The 24,252-nt window shown below is 38.3% G+C and overlaps 1 protein-coding gene and 1 pseudogene across 1 annotated transcript in view; both read right to left on the reverse strand.

The window, feature by feature from the left end:
- Positions 1-3,062: 3,062 nt before the first annotated feature.
- GTF2E2 (general transcription factor IIE subunit 2) overlaps positions 3,063-24,252 on the reverse strand; it is a 64,914-nt gene continuing 43,724 nt past the window's right edge. The window contains exons 6-8 of the mRNA XM_044225561.1: positions 22,659-22,752; positions 4,820-4,935; positions 3,063-3,572 (exon numbers count right to left, since the gene is read on the reverse strand). Coding sequence (XP_044081496.1) covers positions 3,456-3,572; positions 4,820-4,935; positions 22,659-22,752 — 327 coding nt within the window. The 3' untranslated portion in view covers positions 3,063-3,455. The remainder of the gene's footprint in view (positions 3,573-4,819; positions 4,936-22,658; positions 22,753-24,252) is intronic.
- On the reverse strand, positions 7,516-11,032 carry LOC122889691 (annotated as a pseudogene).

The raw sequence follows: 24,252 nt of genomic DNA on the forward strand, positions 1-24,252 counted from the left end.
AGCAATCAAGAAAGAAAAATAAATAAGAAGCATCAGAACCAGAAAGGAAGTAAAACTGTCCCTACTTGCAGATGACATGATTTTATAGAAAGAAAATTCTAAAGACTCCACCAAAAAACTGCTGGATCTAATAAAGAAATTCAGTAAAGCTGGCAGGAAAACAAAATTAACATGCAAAACTCAGCAACTTTCCTACAAACTAATAACAAATCATCTGAAAAAGAAACAAGAAAATCCCATTTTCAAAAGCATCAAAAACAACATAAAGTACTTAGGAATAAAGTTAACCAAGGGGGTAAAAGAGCTCTAGGCTGAAAATGCAGTTCTAATGCAGTAGAAAAAAACACTCTTAAAATCTATAAGGAACCACAAAAGACCCAATAGCCAGAGCAATCCTGAGAAAGAACAAAATGGGAGGCATCACACTTCCAGATTTCAAGCTATATTATAATGCTGTAGTAACTGAAACAGTATCAAGTATTATCGACAAATAGTATCAACTAATATCTGATAAGGGAGACAAGAACTCTCAATAAAGAAGAGTCGCTTCTATAAACGGTGCTGGAAAAACTGGGTACGCATACATAAAAGAATGAAACTAGACTTCTATCTTATGCCACCCCCAGAAATTAATTCAAAATGGATTAAAGACTTAAATATAAGAGTAGAAACCATTTAAGTCCTAGGAAAAAAACACAAGAAAAAAGCTCCTTGACATGGGTCTTAGCAATGATTTTTCAGATCACACCAAAGCACAAGCAACAAAATAAAAAATAAACAAGTGGCACTATATAAAACTAAAAAGCACAGCAAAGAAATAATCAATGAAATGAAAAGGCAGCATATGAATTGGGAAAAAAAATGTTTGCAAACCATATATCTAGTAAGAGGTTAACATTCAATAATATAAAAATTCCTACAATCGTGGGGCGCCTGGGTGGCTCAGTGGGTTAAGCCGCTGCCTTCGGCTCAGGTCATGATCTCAGGGTCCTGGGATCGAGTCCCACATCGGGCTCTCTGCTCCGCAGGGAGCCTGCTTCCCTCTCTCTCTCTCTGCCTGCCTCTCCATCTACTTGTGATTTCTCTCTGTCAAATAAATAAATAAAATCTTAAAAAAAAAAAAATTCCTATAATCGCAAAAAAAAAAAAAAGAAAGAAAGAAATCCAACTAAAAACTGGGCAAAAGACCTGAAATAGACATTTTTCTAAAGAAAATATACAAATGGCCAACAGGCACATGAAAAGATGTTCAAATCACTAATCATTGGGGGAATGCAAATTAAAACCACAATGAGGTATTCTGATACTATTAGAATGGTTAGCATCAGAAAGAAATAACAAGTGCAGGCAAGGATGTGGAGAAAAGGGAACCCTTGTGCACTGATGGTGGGATTACAAACTGGTACATCCAATACAGAAAATACAGTTTCCTCAAAAAAATTAAAAACATTATTACCAAGTGATCTAGCAATCCCACTTCTGGGAATATATCCGAAGTAAATGAAAACAGTATGTGTCAGATCTATCTGTACCCCCATGGAAACAAGCTAAGCGTCTACTGGCAGATGAGTGGATAAAGATGTGGACGGAATAGACTATTATTCTATTATGGAATACTTCAGCTGTAATAAGGATGAAATCTGCCATTTCAAACAACATGGACTGACCTTGAGGGCATCACGCTAAGTGAAATATGACAAAGGAACAGACTATTTGATCTCACTTATATGTGAAACCAAAAATATAAGAACTCATAGCAGAAATTGTGTTTGTGGTTACCAGAGGCAGGGGTAGGGCTGGGGAAATTGGGTGGAAATGGTACAAATTTCAGTTCCAAGGTAAGTAAGGACAGGGACAAGGATGCGACATACAGTAGGATGACGACAGTTAACCCTCCTCTGTGGCATATATCAAGAGTAAATTTTATGAGTTTTTGCCACATGGGAAAAAAAACGTGTTTTTTTGTTTTTTTTTGTTTTTTTTTTTTCGATTTTTTTGGACCTATGGGAGATGATGGGTGTTAACTAAACTTATTGCGGTTATCATTTCCTAACATACGTAAGTCAAATCATTATGCTGTACACACAACTTAAACTCCTGCTGTATGTCAACTATACCTCAATATTACTGAAAAATAAAAACAGAAAGATGTATAGACTACCAAAAGTAGGCACACTTGGAGATAAGCTAGCTTCAGAATTTTTACAAGAAAACTAGTTTTATGTTATAAGACATCAAAAGTTCCTCCTGATTGACTAAACAAACAAAAAAACAAACCCTGGTAACAAAGACCCATGAATTTCCCAGTGTTCTAAATTACCCGACAAGAGGAAAGGAAAACAGTCTTATGTAAATGGATGAGAACCAAATCAGAAGGATAAAAAGAACTAAAGCAGCAAAAGAGCTTATCATCTGCACAAAGTACTGACTGCTCTGGGTTACCATCACACCTTTTCTGAAGATGACTGAACCTTAAGTTCAAAATCCTCTGCAATTTCAGTTTATAATATAAGACTGTAAGAACCAACCCAAAGGACCACCAAGTAACAAGCAGAGGTAAGGAGAAGGCTGGAGTAACCACACAGACTTCCTTCCTCTATATCCCCATGACTGCTAAGAACCCACATCTTTGATAATGGCTCTCATGAGCTCAGCCAGTGATGGCAAGACAGAGAGAGTCTCTCCCAGAAAAAATTCAGGGTCAAATCCCATGAGGATTGAGACAGGGTAAAGATGACGTTCAAGTTGGCAAGAAAACTCTTATCCATCTTCGTTGGAGATGGCATGAGCCCATGACTTGGAAAATCCAAGAAGCTCGATACTGATTCATGCTTTAAAAAAAACATTAAAAATCACATGTAGTGTATCTCTACTGTCACATTTGCTAACAAGGGGCACATCCTGTGTTCCAACTGTGGAATCCATATGCTCAGCACCACAGCACAAATCACAGTCTTCAACAACATCGCAAACATGCATCCTGTGGGAGTTGAAGACCGGAGCTGCCGTCTGCCATTGCCAAGAACAGAAAGAAACAAACTGAACTCACTAACATCTTCGAGTTCCTTCTACAATGATTTTATTATAAATATGTTCTTTTGGAATAAACAAATATTGCATTCAAGACTATTTATCTGCAAACTTGTTCTAAAGTAATAAAGGAAGAGAAAAGGAACCAGGAACCACTCAGAAATAGAGATAAGTAGCAAAGACACTTGCACGCCATGCTAAGCGCCTTTTCCCCAGAAGTAACAGAAGGTTAACAGGGAATATCACATATCTCATTAGCCCATTCAATTAAAGTAAGCTTTGAGTTTGGTAATTTGCTCTTGTTCTGTAAACTGAACTGCTCCTCTCCTCAGCCCTAAGAAGTAGAATGGGAAGACAGTCTTCAGAGCCCAGCAACAAAAAAGATCTTGACTTTGTTAACTCTTTGCTCATGAACAAACTGTTCGCTATTTGCCAGGAGCAATGTCAGAGTAGTCCTTCAACACTCCAGCCAGATGTTCGTTGTGGGTCTTAAACCGTCGCTTTTTCTGTGAAGCTGGCTTTTTCCTTCTCTGAATAGGTGCCTACAAGAAAAGGTAAAAACAGAAACAGCTACTCAGAAAGGCAGAATAGCAAGGATTTACTAACGATGTGCGGAAACCTTTCTTCCTGCTCAGTGGGCCCAGCTTCCTATGCCAACCCCCAAGCACAGCCCCCAAGCACAGATGAGCGCTAGAGTCATGGTGACGTGCACACCGTCCCCGGGAATAACAGGGCTGGGACAGAAAGCCCCCAGAACTATTCTCAACACTAAGCAGATCAAAAAGAGAGGTAATAAAGCTCTTTTTCATTTCTATCTTTAGGTTTTAAAAAAGATCTGAAGTAAATATGGCAAAACAGAGATACAGCAAACCTGGCAATTGGCTATGCACACAAAGATTTAAGTATTATTCTCCATTGTTTTCTGCGTCCTTGAAATTTAAAATCACATGATTTAAAAAAAATCAATAAACTAAGCAATGATAGGAAAAAATAGCTCATAAAGTGCCGCCATTACACTAACTCATAAAGATCACTAGGCAATAAATTCAACCTTTTAGGGACGCTAAAAATTCACTGAATAAAACGCACACACACAAAATCATAAAGAAGGCAAGCTACAAATCTGCTGGTAGATGAGGGAAAGGCGAGGGGCAAAGCAGCTACAGTTAGGGTGTTGGTGAATTATTCCCCAAACTGGGTTTGTCCTTGGACTACAGACAACTGATTAAGCTGGTACAAGGCAATTCACAAGTCACCATTCCATTACAAATCCCTCTTTTGATCAGGCTTTGGGCCTATATAGTATCTGGTTCCTAAGGAATCTGAAATTCAACAAGGACAACAATGTGATCAGGGTTAAGGCGGAGTCAGGTACCAAGACCACAGGGGCTCATGGAACAAGGAGGAAGGAAGCACAATTGAGGTCTTAAAGGTCAAGATGAGAAGCAAGCTCCTTTGAGAAACTGGGAGGGCAACACGTGGGCACTAGGAAATGTTCGGTATGACTTGACCTTAAGAGTAATCCCTACTAGTAGGACAGTGGTGGAAGGGGTAAATGAGGAAAGCTTTCACATGCCTGGGTCACAGCACCTGGGGGCAGAGATCCACTGCGCCCAATATATCAGGCATGATCTGGTTTGCGTCTGACCAAGATCACTAATTACAACACCGAGGAAAAAAATGGAAGAGAGAACTGACTACCCATTCTTCAGAGAGAACAGGAAGCAGGCTCACAGCTCAAAGAACAGAGGATGACTTTTTTTTTTTGTTTCCTCAAGAGACTACATACCACTTTCTTTGGTCCGGATTCCTGCATGGAAGAAATACCCTGTCGCTTCAGATATTCTTCAATTTTCTCCTCATCCATTGAATCCACCGTGACGCTCCTCCAGAGCTTCTGAAACTCTGCCAACAAGATAGCAGGGATTTTATGACAGATGTTTACAAGCTATAGCATTTGTGACAGAAATCCAGGCCTTGCTATTATCTCCTCTGGTCTAAAGTAGCACATCTAAGACTTTGTGATAAAATCAAAGGAAGTAAGACAAGAACACTCAAATGCCGGACCACGAGCACAGAAGGGGCTGGGAACAGCGGTGTTTTGAGTCCAGTAACAAAGGGCCTCGCCGCGAGAACTCCCTGCTGCTGATAGTCTCCTTTTAGTCTGAGAAGCAGTTCTCTCCTATGAAATAGTTGAAAATTCCTGTTCACTCTCTGAGCTCATTCTACAGTGATTTTATTATAAATATGAGAACAATCAGTAAAAAGAAACATGAAGGGAGGCAAGGGAACCAAAATTTGATATGGGGATAAGAAGCTGTAAGAGTTTATTAACAAGACTTTTGAAACCAGAAAACCTGGAGATGGGGTACTAAGAGGTCATCAAGACTCTTACAAAGTTTGGGTCAGTTATTTTACAGAATGGACTGCAATTTGGGGTTGTCTACTATTTCTTCATGATTAAATTGAGGTTATACATTTCTGGCAAGACTATCACAGAAATGACATTACGCCTTTCTTGGTGCAAAGGGTACGTGATGTCAATGTCTTATTATTGAGGCTGATAAACTGACTGCTGGTTAAGCTGGTATCTGTTGGATTTCTCCACCATGAATCTATTATTTTTCCCTCTGTAATTAATGAGGACCTTATGGGGAAATCTACTGAGACTAAGCAAATACTCCATTTCTCATCACACTTGTTGCTAACTTTAGCATCCACTGACAGCTCCTGCCTATAATTATTACTCGTGGGTTTGCCTAATGGCAAATTATTTCCATCACTCCTTCCAGATGCATAAATTAGAATTCTACTGTAAGGAAGGACTATTCATTCTCCATTTATTCAGTTGTTTATTTGATATAGTATGGACTCATGAATACTTATTTTACAGATTACAATCGACTACAATCATTGTTACTCAAACATCCTGGCTTTGGTCATTGAGAGCCCCTTCAGATTGTTGCTGTATCTTTTTTACTGCTTTCCTTTTTATTTTTTGTTTTGTTGAGCACTTATTTTCTGGTACCAAAAGATGTTCCAAGCTCATCTTATTAGTTCCCCAAACTTAGAATCAACCATTTCGTCAAGGAGTCCTGACAGCTTTTACTGGAGAAGGTTATCTAGAGACCAAGACCTAGATGCTCTATATTCTTTGTCAGTTCAGTGTTTGTTTTCTGAAAATAGCAAATGATTAGGGGATATCAAATTTAAAGGCAGATGGATATATTCTGGCAGATCTCCAAGTATCATGAAAGTCACGCATGCTCCTTATAAATTATAAAAGTAAATAAAATAGGAACAGCTTTAGAAATCTTGTAACAAACAGAAAATTTACAAATTTTCAAATTAACAAATTTGAATATGTAAAATTTACAATTCGGATTGGATCCTCTGAATTGAAGAGATCCCTGTCCCGCTTACGCTAACAATGAAAGCTGTGTAACAAAGTATGTCAGAGAAGAAAGGGAAATAAACAAACTCATTAAAGAGGTTTTTCTTAAATTCCTAAATAACTCATTCACATTTTGGCTATGCCCAGATCTTTCCTGTGAAATGCAAAATTAGCAGACTCATACAGTACAGCCTGGGAACCAGATGGCCTGGGTGTGAATCCAGGCACTCCATTTACTATGTAACACGGGGCAAGTCACTTACCCCTCTGCCTCAGTTTCCTGAACTGCAAAACAGGGAAAATAATACCTGTCTCACAGAGCTATAGACATTAGAGTTAATGTATGTGTCTCCCTCAAAGAAAAAAAATTAAACCGGTTATAGTTATCACCATCTAACCTCTATCATCTTTTATTTCTGGATGCTAACCCCTCTAACGAAAGCAGTATAAAATACCTAAGAGAAAGGATTGGCTAACAGATACAGATCATCTCATTTATGTAAAATAGAAAAAACTAAAATTCTATAAATTTTCTTTTTATTTGAGAGAGCGTGCACACACACATCAGAGCATGAGTGGGCGGGGGTGGGGTGGGGAGAGGATGGGACAGAGGGAGAGGAAAAGGGAGAGCAGCAGAGTCCCTGCTGAGCACGGAGCCACACACACATACACACACATAGTATCTTGGTGGGCGGGGGGCAAGGTTAAGGTTTTGTTTATTTGAGTAGTTTCTAGCCATCAACATGTTTGATCTAGAGAGGCAAGCAAGGGAGAGAAAATTCTTGGGCCCATTTTAGAGTCTAACTTAGCAGTGAGCCTGAAGTAGGCTCTGGGTAGGGTCAAGGTCACAGCTAGTAGAGAAGACAACTCTGCAGCTGCTTCATGAAGCTGTGTCCCAGGCAACAGCAGGCCCCAAGCCTGCCTCACACAGCCATGCAGAGAAGCGTGTCCCAACCTGGGTGGGGACATGGCAGACCCCTCCCACCCCATCTGGCCCACACCCTCTCAGCTATACCTTTCCCAATCCTCTTGGGAGCCCACCACCCAGCAGGAGTCGGGATGGAGGCTCCCTGTGCACCAGTGTGGCAGCCTCACTGGCTGGCCTTCACTACCTTGATGGCATTCACAAGGTTCTGGGCCAGGCAGATACCACAGATCTGAAGGAGGGCGATGCCCACAAAGACCCCAGTAACAAGAGTAGAGCTGTCTTGCAGCCACTTCTCAGACTGGCCTTTAGTATGGATAGAGTGCTGCCACTCCAGCTCCAGCGTGAGCTGGCTATTGTAGCTGCACACCAAGGACATCTTCTGCTGGGTCCCTGATGTAGCAGGAGAAGGGGACCCTGCAGCACTTCTGGCTCAGGTTCAAGTTAGTGCAGCTGAAATACAGATGAAAGTGCCAACCATCAGGCCCTCGGGCTCTACAGCAAAACCAATATTCCCGAGCAGAGATTCTTTACATTGTTACTGATGGAAGAAAGTGGGCTGGTCTCGAATCCCATACAAAAACTAGGATCCCTGATGCCAGCTCCAGGAAGAAAATGTAGCTGAGAAACATGGAAAAACCTGGAGCAGGAAGGTGTTCTCCCAGAGAGCCCCAATGCCACCACCAAAGCCCAGCACCAACACACTTCCAACCGCTACAAACAGCCACACGAGGTCAAGGCCTCCCAGATCCGTCGGCGCTGAGATGTTGGAAAGACCGCCCTTCTCACCCCAGTTCCAGAGGCAAGTGGCCAAGTACAGGGCTCCCAGCACCCATAAGACAATGTTGAAGCCAAAAAGGCAGTATTTTCCCCAGCAGCTGACCTCCAGTTCCTGGAAGTGTGGGTGCGAGCCCAGCGTGGTGGCCAGCCACCCAGTGGCCCAGAAACCAGAGCTGGGGTCAGGCCACCCTCCACGGGCCACCCTGGGCTAGAGCCACCCAGGCTACACCACATCCTCGTTATCCACTCATCAGTCGATGAATACTTGGGCTCCTTCCGTATCTTGGCTATTGGAAATAATGCTGCAGGCAAGTGCATACATATATCCCTCTGAGTTTGTGTTTTTGTATCCTTTGGGTAAATACGGACTGCTAGATGCTGGCATAGTTCCATTTTTAACTTTCTAAGGGACATCCATACTGCTTTCCACAGTAGCTGTTATCAGGACATTACTTCTAACCCACGTTTTCATATTTAAAGTAAGTTTCTCACAGACAGCATATATCAGGGTCTTGCTTTTGTATCCAATCTGAAAATCTGTGTCTTTATTAGTTAGACAATTTACATCTCTCTCAATTACTATGTTTGAACAATTTAACAGTGGAAAGTATGTTAGATGATTTTGGATGTTAAAACAGATGAAAGTCTTAATTAGTACGTTTAAATGATTTACATTCAACATAATAATAATGGCTGGAATAAAATCCATCATCTTACCCTTTCTATTCCATGTACTTCTTATTTTTTCCTTCTGTTTCTGTGTTCGTTTGGATCAAGTGAATATATTTTCTCTCATTTTATACCTGCTATTGGCACAATATACTTATTAAGATATAACTGACACTTAACACTGAATTAGGTTTAGATGCAGAACACAATGATTTGATACATGCATATACAACAAAATTACCAAAGTAATTTAACACTTATCACCACACAATTATAATTTTTTAAAAAGATTTTATTTACTTATTTGAGAGAGAGAGAGCGCACAGACAGAGAAGCAGACTCCTCACTGAGCAGGGAGCCCAATGTGGTGCTCAATCCCAGGACCCTTAGATCATAACCTAAAGTGAAGGCAGATGCTTAAGTGACCGTGCCACACAGGTGCCCTTACTATTACCATTTTTGTCCTTATGATAAGAACTTTTAAGATCTACTCTCTTTCAAATGTATAACACAGTATTTTTAACTACAGTTACTTCTTTAAAACAATGGTTTTAGTGGTCATCCTAGGGTTTATAATACACGTTTAATCAATCAGAGCTTAGCTGCAAGTAAATTACACCAGTTCACATATAATATAAAGATGCTTAATAATGGGGCACCTCAATGGCTCAGTTGGTTAAGCATGTGATTCTTGATTTTGGCTCAGGGTCATGAGACTGAGGCCCATGTTGGGCTCCATGCTCAGCAGGTGCATAGTCTGCTTGATATTCTCTCCCTCCCCACCCTGCCCCACTCCCATCCGTTCTAAAATAAATAAATCTTTAAAAATAAAAATTTTTAAAAAGATGTTATAATATGATCCTTCCCTCTGATCTTTGAGCTATCATAAATTTTACTTATATATTTGCTGTATACATAAAAGATATTCCTAATAATTTTCCTTTATAATCAGTTATCTTTTTTTTTTTTTTTTTAAGATTTCAGAGAGAGAGAGCAAGAGGGAGGGGGCACAGAGGGAGAAGCAGAACTCCCTGCTGAGCAGAAAGCCTGAAGTGGGACTCAATCCCAGGACCTGAGCTGAAGGCAGATGGTTAACCAACTGAACCATCCAGGCACCCCTTTTCTTTTTTCTTAAGTAGGCTCCATACATGGAGCCCAACACGAGGCTTGAACTCACAATCCTAAGATGAAGACTTGAGCTGAGATCAAGAGTCAGTGACTTAATTGACTGAACCACCCAGGTGCCCCTTGAGCTCAAAGTAATTAGTAAGAAAAAAATTGTAAGTTTTAATTTTTAATAGACATTCTAAAATATTTTAATTAGAAAAACATGAATTTTATATTAACCTTCTATTTACAACATACTACTTATCTGTATAGGTCCAAGTTAGTATCTAGTATCACATCCCTTTTGCCTGAATTTCCTTAGTGAATCTGGTAATGCAGGTCTTATGACAATGACTTATCTCAGTTTCTGTGATACCATGAGACTATTACCCTAAAAAGAGATCCTTCATTTTTAAAAGATTGGTTTTAGGACGCCTGGGTGGCTCAGTCAGTTAAGCGTCTGCCTTGGCTTGGTCATGATCTCGGGGTCCTGGATTAGAGCCCCGCATTCCAACTCCCTGCTCAGTGGGAAGTCTGCTTGTCCCTCTTCCTCTGCCCCTCCCCCATTCTCTCATTCTCTCTCTCAAATAAATAAAATCCTTAACAAAATAAAATCCTTTAGAAAAGAAAAAAGATTGGTTTTGTTGGGTACAGAATTCTAGGTTGAAAGTTTTTCCCTTTCGGGGCACCTGGGTGGCTAAGAATGTTAAGCATCTACCTTCAGCTCAGGTCACAATCTCACAGTCCCCTAGGAGCAGGTCCTGCATCAGGTTCCCTGCTCAGTGGGGAGCCTGCTTCTCCCTCTCCCTCTGCTTTTGCGTTCTCTCTCTGCCAAAGAAATAAATAAAATCTTTAAGGGAAAAAAAAAAAAAGTTTTTCCCTTTCAATCGTGAAAGATGTCACTGATCGTCTTTTGGTTTCCACAAGTTCAAATGACAAGTCTGCAGCTGTTTTCCCTTTAACTGCCTTCAGTATTTTCTCATCATCATCAATTTTCAGCAGTTTGAATGTAAATGCTTGCGTGCTTTTCTTGTCACTTGCTTTGGGGGATTATCTTGCCTCACTCTCTGAGCTTCTTGGATCTTTGGTGTGGTGTCTACTGTTAGTTTTTCAAAATCTTTGGCCATTATTTCTTCTGTCCTATTCTCTTCACTTGAGATTTGAATTATACATTCAAACTGTGTGAAATTATCTCATAGCTAATGGATGTTCTACTTTTTCAGTTTTCCCTTTGCATTTTAGTTTACATTATTTGCATGGGCCTATGTTCAAGTTTATGGATTCCTACTTTGGTTATACCAGGTATACTGATGAGCTTATTGAAAGCATTTTTAGTCTGTTACTGTGTTTTTCACTTCTAAAATTTTCATTTGCAGGCACCTGGGTGGCTCACTCGGTTAAGCATCTGCCCTTAGCCTAGATCATGGTCTCAAGGTCCTGGGATCAAGCCCCACATTGGGCTCCCTGCTCAGCGGGGAGTCTGCTTCTCCCTCTCTGTGTTTTCTTCTCTTTAAAAATCTTTAAAAATAAAACCAAAAAATTTTCATTTGATTTTCTTACACTATCTACCTTTGAAATATCCCACCTGATTGTGCACGTTGTCTGCCTTTTCTACCAGAGGCCTTAACCTATAAACCAGTTAATCTTAAATTCCATGTCTAACAGTTTACAGTACCTGTGTCTCAAGAATTTTGTTAATTCCCTTGTCTCAATACTGTATCACTTTTCTCATCTTCATCTCTCTCACACACACACACACACTGAAAGCAGGATACCCTCCGTAGGACAGCTGAAACGGAGATAAACAGTCTTTGTGTCTGGATATGGCCCTGTATTTCCTTATGCTAGGCCTTTACAGTGTGAATGTAGTCATTCTGTTGTCAGAACATGAGCTTGATCTAGAATATGTTGCTGCTACGGATACCTGTAACGCATCACAGGCTTCAAACTGCTCTTAGCCATACCTTGTATTTAGGGTAGAGGCTTGTTTGCTAGAGAGTGTTTCTCAGCGTCTACTCAACCAACAGTTCTAGGTCTTCCATTTAAAGTGCATCTCATATGGTCTCTCTGCCTCCAAGCTCCTGCAACGCTCACAGAATTCCAGTTACCAATTACTCTATTTCTCTTAGTCTCATTATGGAGTGGGAGTTCTCTGAAATTCTGATTAAGACTTGGTCACAGCCAAGTACTATGTGCCTGGTATAAGGAATATGGCCTTCTCAATGTTCCTGCCCATCCCCCTGTGCTAAAGCACATGTTCCTACCCCTTCCCCAGGGGTGGAAGGTTTCTTACTGTTCCATTTCCACTGCAGTTTGAGGCTTTTGTCTCACAGCAGAGAAGCAGGAAGAAGGACCCAGACAGGGCTTCGTGTCTTTCCTGTAGATACCCAATCAGGACAGTACCTACCCTATACTCTATTTTATAAGCATCCAGGGAAGTCTATGGAAGAAAGTCTGCAAGTAGGTATGAATTCCCTTCCCATGTGTTCTCAGCCCCCAAGGATTCTGTTTCTTCTTGCTAGTCCAATTTAAGCCTTTAGCAGTTCATTAAAATTTTTAACTGCATTCTTCTGAGTGGTGTTCATTTTGTCTGTCCCAGGTAAACAAGTACTCGCATCCCATCTTTTCCTGGAAGCGCCTGTCTTTCCTTAGATTTCAGGTTAGCTAGTTGTCCTACAACCTCAGCTCTCTGATGGATTCAAGAAAACTATAAATTTGCAGCTGTCTAGGATTTACTATTATTCCTGTAAGAGTGCAACAATGTTCTCTCCAGCTTTCTTCATTTTAAGTGGAAGCCAGAAGTTCCCAACTATCCACTTTTTTGGCTAAAGAAGGATATGATTAATGCAACTAGCTCTGCCGGCTTATGTGAGAGAAAATACCTTTAGGTCAAACTTCCAACTCAGCAATAAAAACATCATTCTAATTCCAAGAAAGCGTACAATATTGTTGTTGTTGTTGTTAAGATTTTATGTATTTATTTGAGAGAGAGATCACGAGCAGGGGGGAGAGACAGAGGGAGAACCAGACTCCCCATTGAGCAGGGAGCCTGATGCAGGACTTGATCCCAGGACTGCAGGATCATGACCTGAGCTGAAGGCAGATGCTTAACCCACTGAGCTACCCAGGTACCTGTACCCACAACATTGTTTTAGAATATATACCAAAGGTGCCTGGGTAGCTCAGCTGGTTAAGTATCTGTCTTCATTTCAGCTCAGGTCATGATCTCAGGGTTGTGAGATCCAGCCCTGTCAGGCTCTACACTTAATGGGGAGTCTGATGGAGATTCTTCTTTCCCTCTCCTCTGCCCCTCCCCCTACTTTCTCTCTAATAAAATCTTTAAACATAAATAAATAAATGCCAAGCCAGAATTTCATGCCAAATTTCCCACATCTACTGAAGTATGTCACCCAAAAAAGAATAGTTCAAGCATTTTAACCCATGATTTGTTAAATTCTAACTATCAATATGTAAAACTGTCTTTTATCTAGAATGAATATTATGTAACTGCATAACACACTATACTTTTCTCTGCATGGAAAAAAAGATAAAGAGAATAAAAGCACATATATGATAAAAACATCATTTACACAATGGTAATTTTCAGTCAATACACTCTTAACCAAGCATCTATATTAGCAGCATTGCCAAGGTTCAGTTCCTTGAAGACTGAAACTACTCTTTCTACTTTGTATGTATAGAGCTTACAGACTTCAGGCCTCTTATGACACAATCACAGAGGCAGTAATACCTAATAGAATAGTGATAACGATGGTCTAGAAAGCTAGAAAACTAACAGTGACAGTAATGGTCTAGAAAGCTAATTAATGTACCACCAAAAAAAAATACACAACATAAACTTTAATGGCACAATGAAACTGAAAGTACATTAAAACAAAATTTAACTACTTTCTGTGCTAAAAAACGTATTGCTTGGGCTATTTTCAGAGGACAATCCCTGAATAAAAAAACTCTTCCATGGGGGCATGTGAGTGGCTCAGCTGATTAAGCACCTGACTCTTGACTACATTTTATGATCTCAGGGTCATGAGACTGAGCCCCATGGAGGGCTCTGCACTGGGCATGGAGCCTACTTAAGATCCCCCCCCCAATATCTTTTTTCAATGTCTGGGTTTCTTGATAAAACATTTCTACATTAATTCCTGCCTTTCCTTAGCTCAGTGCTGTTTCAGTATTTAAATATTACATGTACTGTGTAAACGTACCACAGTTGCATAAATACTTAAGATGAACAATGGAAAGCAAGGCCTAATTTTTTTTTTAAAGACTTTATTTATTTGACAGAGAGAGACAGAGTACAAGCAGATGGAGCAGGAGAGGCAGGCTCCAGGAAGCCATATGTGGGGCTCGATCCCAGGACCCTGGAATCATGACCTGAGCCAAAGGCAGACACCTAACCGACTAAGCCACTCAGGTGAACAGCACCTAATTTTAAAGGCAAGATATAAGCATCCCAAATTTAATTACATCTTAATGTATGCAAGGACAAAAAATGTATAGTTGACAGAAGTACAAAGAAAAATCATGGTTTTCTCTAATTTCATAAAGTCATTGCAAGAAAATATAAATCCAAGATAATCCATATTTTCTATGAGGCTGGCAAAGTCAACTAAAAACATCTAATACTGGAGAGGGTACAGAATTGGATACCTTTTCATATACTGCTGTGAAGGGTAAATGGGTCCCGAAAAAATGGTGCAAACTTTACAGATAGGCAAGGTGTTGACAATTTTTAAAATATACCTTCTCAATAAAAAAATTTATTAAAAAAAATATATGCCTTGCAATTCTACTTAAAGAAAACTACAGTAAGGAAATAATCAGGCAAGTGCACAAGTATTTATGTGCAAATACTATTGATAATAGCATACAGCAGAACAAAAAACAAAAATTACATCTCTATCTGTGGAGCATCAGAAAAACTGTTTTAAAGTACATCCATAAAATGGAAAGCCATCAAAAACTAATGAACTAAAACAGCATAAGAGCTCCCAGGAAAAGAGCTTCTGGTTGAAGCTCTGTATTCTAAGGATAAAAATGAAATTGTTTAAGTTTTTAAGCAGAAATGAACAAGTTAGCAGAAATGGAAGAAAAATCAGACTGTCACTGGACTTCTCACCAGGAACACCAACAAACATTCTATAACTGCAAAAGATCTTTGCAAATGTGGCCTCAGACTGCTAAACTGGCTCTGATTCTTTATTATCCATTTAACAAAACACAAGACTACAGATCTACTTAGTCAATAACCACACAGCTAAGTAAACATGAATAAATAACCAGTTAAGATTTAAATATCTAGTATTCTGGTACTATTTGGTATTTCCAATTCCTCTGATAATAGCTAATATTACTGTTACTATTAGTCTTACTACATGCCAGGCTCTGTTCCAAGCTCTATGCACATTTATTTTTAACTCATTTAATTCTCATAAGGACCATGAGACATATACCATTATTTCTCTTTTATAAATGAGAAATCTCAGAAGTACCTTGCCCAAGTTAATAAGGAGAAGATCTAAGATATAAACCTACAGATTAACTGTTCAAACATCTTGACCACGGCATTTATACTGCCTCTAAATGAATAAGATCCTGATAAAAGGAAATAAATGCCTTTGTGAAATAAGACAAATACCTAAGTTCAATTACTCTGTGTTCACGTACCTATCTGATTTTCTAAATTACTATAAATAAGCTCTGTCCTTACTTGTATTATACCTTATTTAAGACATTTCCTTCTATCACACATAAAATGAAGGGTGAGTCTTCAAACGTGACTAAAAGCTTCATCAATCAGTATTTCTTCTTTAGCTAAGACTGCCACCTACTGGGCTAACACAAAAATCTCCATCAAGGGGCGCCTGGGTAGCTCAGTGGGTTAAAGCCTCTGCCTTCTGCTTGGGTCATGGTCCTGGGGTCCTGGGATTGAGCCCATGTCAGGCTCTCTGCTCAGTGGAGAGCCTGCTTCCCCTCTCTCTTTCTCTGCCTGCCAATCTGCCTACTTGTAATCTCTGTCAAATAAATAAATAAAATCTTAAAAAAAAAAATCTCCATCAACACAATCAGGACAGCGCATTTTGAGTAAAATATGAACAAAGAGAAAGAGACAGAGAGGAAGACAAATGTTAAGACATGCATCAATTTTCAGTGGATCTTCTCTGGAATCACACAACTTATATCATTAGAAAAAAACCTGTATCTTGAAAATCAGTGATTTATGCCATACTGACAATTTCAACTCCAAAAATAGTGTCTGAATCCGCAAATTCCTGTGGATCGTGACTTATTCCCCCAGTGTCTACAGTGCTGTTCGAACCTCACAATAACAGTATGCAAGAACCACCATCTGTGTTCCCATGTCAACGTTCCCTCAGCTTTAGGAAATCTCAAGAACAGAGACCTTACTCACTGGGTGACAACCCTCTATAACTAAATGCACTGAACAAAAGAGTTCAAGAAAAGTCTGAAGACAATTTATTTTAATTATAAACATAAACTGTACCTTTAATATAATTTTCAACCCAGACATTTTTGCCTCCTGGGAAACATTTCTTTGGTAATGTCTGGATACACTTTTGGTTGTCACACTGGGGAAAAGTATGCCACAGGCATCTAAAGAAGCCTGGGATTCTGGTATCACCTACACTGCACAGCGACAACCCCAACACCAAAAAGTTTACTCAGCTCCAAATTATCAACACCATCATTGTTAAAAAACCTTTCTTACTTCCAGCCATCTTTCTTAGAAAGTATAGAGATTAATGAAAAACACCAGCTGATGATAAGAATCAAACTGTTTACATATATACACAAAATATTTCTTATATTGGTTTAACAAACATGATTTTGTTACATACAAAAATCATGTTACACTTTGAAACATACAAAGTACAATAAATAGAGAATATGGTATGATTAACCTTTGAAAATCTCAGGAAAATTTCACTTTGTATTTTGCAGACCTTTGCCACAAATTCTTTACCACTGAAGGCAAACACTAATTATGGTAGATAGGCTGCACTGCATCACACCTGAACTGGTCTATTTGTAGCCAGCACATTCAATGGTGATTATAAATGTAAACAACTGTGTTATTTATATCCCGTTTATAATCTAATATAAATAAGCTTGAGTAATTACAAATATTGAAATACATTTATAAAATATAAACCAATTTCCATTTCTAAACTTTCTGTTACAGTCAGGGCATCATACTTTTTTTTTTTTAAGTGGGGGCAGCAGAGGGAGAGAGAGAAAAAGAATCTTAGGCAGGCTCCACCCCCAGTGCAGAGCCAGATGCGGGGCTCCATCTCAAAGCCCTCAGATCATGACCTGAGCTGAAATCAAGAGTTGGAAACTTAACCAACTGAGTCGTCTGGGAGCCCCTAAGTTTTTTAAGTAAGTTCTGCACCCAATGTGGGGGCTTCAACTCGCCATCCTGAGATCAAGAGTCACTTTCTCCACTGACTGAGGCAGCCAAGCATCCCTGTATTATATTAACTTTAAAGAAATTATGTCTCAAAGTAGGTTATATCATCTGGAAATTTTATCTTACAAGAGCAAAGAACATGTTAGAAAATATTTGTTCCTCAGGCTTCACTGAATCAGACTTAAGGATTAAAAACCACAGGCCTACGAAAAAAATCAAAGTCTTTACTACAGCCTTTGCCTTTATTATACTCTGCTCGAGCCCCACTTCCCCCACAATGGCACCCATATCAAGGCTATTTCCATCTCATTCTTTCACAGCTTTCTTCACTTGAGTTCCACCCCTCCTACGGCTTTACCAACTTGCACATACTTCATTTGTCTCTTTTCTAGAATTTGATACAATCTGTCATCATGTTTGATTTTTATATTGTTTATGCTATCCTTTAGAATGTGAACTCTACAAAGGCAGAGACTTGTCTACCTTGTTCGCTAGTGTATCTCCTGCATTAAGCAAAATGACTGGGGCATATAATATGACATTGGTAAATATTTGTTGAATAAGTGAAGTCTTGTTGGGAGTGAATTCATGAATATACACAATAACAGATTGCTACCAAAATCCCAGGAAGTGTCAACCAGGAAATAAAAACAAAGAACAAAGTTGATTAAAAAAAAAAAAAAAAAAAAAACTATAGGCATCATTTTAAGATTTTATTTATTTATTTGATAGAGATTACAAGTAGAGAGGCAGATAGGGAGAGAGGAGGAAGCAGGCTCCCCGCTGAGCACAGAGCCCGATGTGGGGCTCGATTCCAGGACCCTGAGATCATGACCTGAGCCAAAGGCTTTAACCCACTGAGCCACCCAAGCACCCCATGATATCTATAGTTTAAGCAAATTAGAGATACAAAGAATCACTCTATATATGTCAACTTCCCCAAATTATACTTTCCAAACAAATAATGGGACAATGTATCATGTAAAAAAGATAATATAAAATGACACTTCAAGAAGTTAAAACCATCTACATGCCAATTACAAAGGAAACCTTTAAACAAAAGAAGACAGGGTACATCGTAAAAGGATGGGCAAAAATGTATCAGCCCAAAAAAAGGGAACGGATTAAAAGAATATAAGATAAAGCCAGACTTCAAAGTAAAAGAACATTAAATACGACCAAGAGAGATGCTTTACAATGATTATGATACAACCCTTAAACTAAAACTGTCAAGAATGTTTATAAACCAAGAATTCTGCAGGAAAACCACCAGGAAGTAACAGCAAAATTAAAACAACAAAAAAAATTGGCAGATTTTAAATGTTTGCTCAGTCACCACTCATAGAAAGTAATCAAAAACTAGTATGCAAAGGGTGATCTGACAGATGTTTTCCTTTAAAACAAAAATACAACAAAAGTAAAATAGATATACCAACATAGCATAATAAGGAAGTAAGGGAGAACGTGCAAATACAAGAAGTTAGCAATAAAAAGGGAAAATTACAGACAAGAATTAAATTCTGGAGCTATACTCTGCAAAAAGTATATGCTATTAAATCTGAAAATTAACAATGGATGATTTTAGGAAAGCAGAGATTATAAAAATTAACTTATGAGATGGGAAACTTAATGATGGACATAACCAAAGAAGATACAAAGAATACTGTCCAAGAAACAACAAGACAGAGAAACTCATGGGTGTTTGTGTTCAAATCTTCAAGGAATCGAATATTCTCATAAAGAATGGAAAGAAAAAGGAAAACTATACTTTTCTTTTGATGTATCCAGCATCACACACAAACCAAACCCTGAGAAAGTGAACAAAAAAAGAAAACTGGATACTAAAGCAAAAACCCTTCAGATACGTAGAAAAAGAGTCCAGAAATATATAGTTAAAAAAGAGTTATTTATTCTAGGAGTACAAGGACAGTCAATATTAGGAAACCTAGTAATATACTTCAACACCTATTAAATAAGTCTATAACAACAAAGACTTAATAGATGCAAAAATAATATATCAATTTCCCCTCCCATACCTTCTGATATATATGCCTATTTCATTAATTAAAAAACCACACACGTCTCCAGCATGTAAAGGGTGTAAGAATATTTGCTGCAGCATTATTAAGTACTTAAAAAAATCATTCTTTGGGTACACTTACATAACGGAATACTAAATAACCATACAGTCTTAGAGATTATCGGAGAAAAAGTAAACTAGAAAAATAAACATCAAGCAATTTATACAACTTATTTCCAGATAAGTGGGATTTTACTAACAAGCATATATGGTTACTTGTATAATCTGACTGGGAAAAAGTGAAAATCCTCATCTTGGGGTGCCTGGGTGGCTCAGTCAGTTAAGTGTCTGACTCTTGGGTCTGGACTCAGGTCATGATTTCAGGTTCCTGAGACTGAACTCTGCACCGGGCTCCGTGCTCAGCATCTTCTTAAGACTCTGTCTTCCTCTCCTTCTGCCCACCCCCTCAAATAAAGGAAGGAAGAGAGGGAGAAAATCCTCATCTTGTCCTTGTAAGTCAAGTAATAAAGAGATGGGATGAGTTTAAACCAGCAAAGGCCATACAAGATGGCAAATGAAAACAGGGTAATGTTAAGAAACAGAAAGGTAGGGGCGCCTGGGTGGCTCAGTGGGTTAAGCCTGGGCTAAGCCTCTGCCTTCGGCTCAGGTCATGATCCCAGAGTCCTGGGATCGAGCCCCGGATTGGGCTCTCTGCTCAGCAGGGAGCCTGCTTTCCCCTCTCTATCTGCCTGCCTCTCTGCCTACTTGTGATCTCTGTCAAATAAATAAAATCTTAAAAAAAAAAAAGAAACAGAAAGGTACACAAACAGGAAAGGCTGAGCAAAGTTAAAACACTGATATCTACATGAAAAATTGCACTGGAGACAGAAAACACCAATGACTCGGTATAACGATTAGTGTGAGGATATAGAGGAACAGAAAGTACTCTCTTAAAATTTCTCCAATGAATTATTATCAAGAAATCCTAGAGTTTTATCCTGTTCTTAGAGAGCTACTGCAACCTCATCTGGCAAGCTGAACATCTACACCTATGCTGCACTATACTGCCATTTGCAGAGCAGACTTAACACTAAAATTTCCCTGGAAACATTCAGTTATTTTGATTTTAAAGGTACCAAGAAAATGGCAGAGAAACTTAAACTAGCACTATACTATATTAGAAAGTGAAGAAGAGAGACAGCAGGTATAATCAGCAACATAAGAATAAGTCATTATAATACTTCAAGCTGAAAAATCAAGAAATAAAAATATAAGCCTATTATTTAATAAAATAAGGGAACAACCACCCAAAGAATTAAAATAAAACAAGTAGTGCCACAAATCAAAGGGACTCAAATTAGTGAAAGGAAAACATATCTGCTTTTCACTGTAAGATCTTCCTACTTGAACATGTGATACTTATGTTTTAATACTGCACTTTTTTTCAAATGGATTAACGATGCCAAAGAATAAAGGAATCAGCTATTTTTTTAAAAACCTTTTAAGTATCTTAAAGATCAAGCCCACCTCTATATTTTTTCAAAGGGTCAAGTCAATTTGAGAAGTATGAAAGTTTCCATAAAAGCAAAACTGTAAGTAAAGGAGACTCAAGCAATACAAAAATTGCTAAGCCAAACCTTTCTTAAATGAGCACCTATCATTACAATGTACAAAAGAAGTTCACTACTCCCTTACATACAGAAGCTTACCTTATTTATTAGAAAATACAATACAGAATAACTGGAATACTCTGAAAACAATTTTTTAAAGTTACAAATTTACAGTAAATTTATTTTTATTTTAAAGTAAAAATTTATTAATATTTATTAATAAAGAAGCTTACCTTATTAGAAAATACAATACAGAATAGCTGGAATACTTTGAAAACAATTTTTTAAAGTTACAAATTTACTATTACAGTAAAGTTATTTACTGAGAACCAACTGCATACAAGATGCTCTCAATCACAATTTTCCACCAAAATACAACATTCTATTTCCTCAGATAAATCACAGTCATCTAAGTAACTTCAGGTTAACTGAACTCCTATCTACTAGCACCATAAGCCTGAATATTTACAGCCAGATAACATATGAAAGAAAAACTTACATAGTACAAATTACAAAATCATAATCAAAAATGTATGGGCTACTAAAGGGACAAGAATTATATGGGTATTTTTTATACAAAACCATTTCTTCAATAGAATCTCTTTTATTCAATACAATAAACAACAGTCACTAGGACTACCAGGCAGGCATAGCAAGTTTTCACTATTTGGAATCTAATATTACTTTTTTATCTTATGTAATTCTATATTATTAGAATTTTTTGGTATCTGTTTTACTTCCCAAGTTTTATAATTAAAATGATGTTTAATTAGGTTTAAAATTAATACAAATACAAATTAATACAAATTTATAGCAAAATAGATTTGTCTAAATGAGAATTTCGACTATATTAGAGATTTCTACTATTTCTAATTTCTACTGTAGTAGAGATTTCCCATGAATAAACCCTTAACTATTTTACCTGTCAAATGCTGATGAAATATTTTTTTAAAGATTATGTTTATTTGAAAGACAAAGCCCACACCAAATCGAGGTGGGGGTGGGGTGGGAGACAAAAGGAGAAGAAGAGAGAGCATCTCAAGGTGACACCCAACCGAGTGGGGAGCCCAATGCAGGGCTCAATTCCACAGCTCTGAGATCATGCATGACCTGAGCCGAAATCAAGTCAGCCAACTGAGCCACCCACGTGCCCATGAGATAAAATACCTAAAATTCAAAATACAGGATCACACATTTAGTATAAGATTCAACAGAAGCTTAGCATCTGACTCTACAACAGTCAGAAAAAAGTAATCTTGCCTATCCAATCTGATAACCAAAAGACTCACAAGTTATTAAGAGAGTATCAGTCACCAACAAAAGTTTGTTTTTTCCCATTCTGCGTCAAGCTTTCATATCAAGATATGAAGTAATATTTGTAAAATAACAGAACTAAAGAAATAAACTATTTGGTACAGCTGCTATAAGCGTAAGATATCACAACCTACTGATACTATGATTACAAGTAAAATCAACCAAAAATCTTTCAAATTACATATTTCAAATGGCATTCTGAGAAACAATATTAGTGGTAAGATTATTAGCTGTGCTCTAAGAGATGATAAAGCTAAAAAGCACTACTACAAAATTTGAGTTATAACTGGATTATAAATATAAATTTTGTCACCCTATATTTCTAACATACTTGAAAATTAAACAGAAAGGCTCACCTTCATCCACAGAAAACTGACAGCTCTTATCATTGAAGAAAAGAATTTTCTTCTTATCGGGACGATTTACAAATAGTATCTGGTCCCCTAAAGCCTTAAAAGATTAAAAAAAAAATTATTTTTTCAGTTAACTCCAAATTACCTCACCCCAAAAGATTTTCTTTTTAAAACAACAAAGGATTCCCATTTATTTTAACCTTCAGTTACAGCATTAGTGTCTAATGCACCTAATTTTAGTTCTTAAGTTTCTTTCATGAGCAGTTCTCACTACTTTACATATTGGTATTTTAGGACTTTTATTCTTAGAGATCTTCCAAAGTACAAAAAGAAGTTATTTATTTTGGGGGGGAAAAAAAAACCAAAAAACTCAATCTATGTTTCAGTTATGATTTGGGTCCACTGGAGTCGGGTTTTTTTTTTTTTTAAATAATATGAAGGACATTTTCTTTCTTTTTTTAAAAATTATTATTTTTTTTTATTTCTTTTCAGCGTAACAGTATTCATTGTTTTTGTACTACACCCAGTGCCCCATGCAATACATGCCCTCCCCAATACCCACCACCTGGTTCCCCCAACCTCCCACCCCCCACCCCTTCAAAACCCTCAGGTTGTTTTTCAGAGTCTCTAGTCTCTCATGGTTCACCACCCTTCCAATTTCCCTCAGCTCCCTTCTCCTCTCCAGCTCCCCATGTCCTCCATGTTATTTGTTACGCTCCACAAATAAGTAAAACCATATGATACTTGACTCTCTCTGCTTGACTTATTTCACTCAGCATAATCTCTTCCAGTCCCATATGAAGGACGTTTTCAATACAGATATCCGGATGTTGAAACACCGAATTGATTAGAGAGTATTAACTTTCTAAATATGGTGTCCTCAAGCACATCTTCGTTAATATAGGTTATCAATTTATGAATCTGTTGTTATACAAAGATATTCCTCTTTTTTTTTTTTTTTAAGATTTATTTATTTGTCAGAGAAAGCACAAGCAGGCAGAGTGGCAGGCAGAGGCAGAGAGAGAAGCAGGCTCCCTGCTGGACAAGGAGCCCAATGTGGGACTCAATCCCAAGACCCTGGGATCATGACCTGAGCCGAAGGCAGAGGCTTAACCGAATGAGCCACCCAGGCGTCCCTGGAGTCTTTTTATTAATCTAGGGAAAACTGGGGGGCATGTGGGGGCTGCATCATGCTCTCTGTTCAGCGGGGAGCCTGCTTCCCCTTTTCTCTCTGCCTGCCTCTCTGCCTACTTGTGATCTCTCTGTCAAATAAATAAAATCTTTAAAAAAAAAAAGAAGAAAAAAAAAAAGAAAAACTGTGGGATTTTGGTGTTATTTTTCCTCTACCTTAAAATATTTTGCCACTTATTCATCACCACCAATCAGTTATTTCCAATTATGTTTTAAAAAGCTACAACAGGGGCGCCTGTTGTAGCTTTTTAGAGGCAGGCGGGGGGGCGGGGGGGGAAGCAGACTCCCTGCTGAGCAGAGAGCCTGATGCGGGGCTCGATCCCGGGACCCCGAGATGATGACCTGAGCCAAAGGCAGAGGCTTTAACCCACTGAGCCACCCAGGCTCCCGCCTCCGAAATAAATTT

This window comes from Neovison vison, chromosome 11 (assembly GCF_020171115.1).
Source record: "Neovison vison isolate M4711 chromosome 11, ASM_NN_V1, whole genome shotgun sequence".
NCBI lineage: Eukaryota > Metazoa > Chordata > Mammalia > Carnivora > Mustelidae > Neogale > Neogale vison.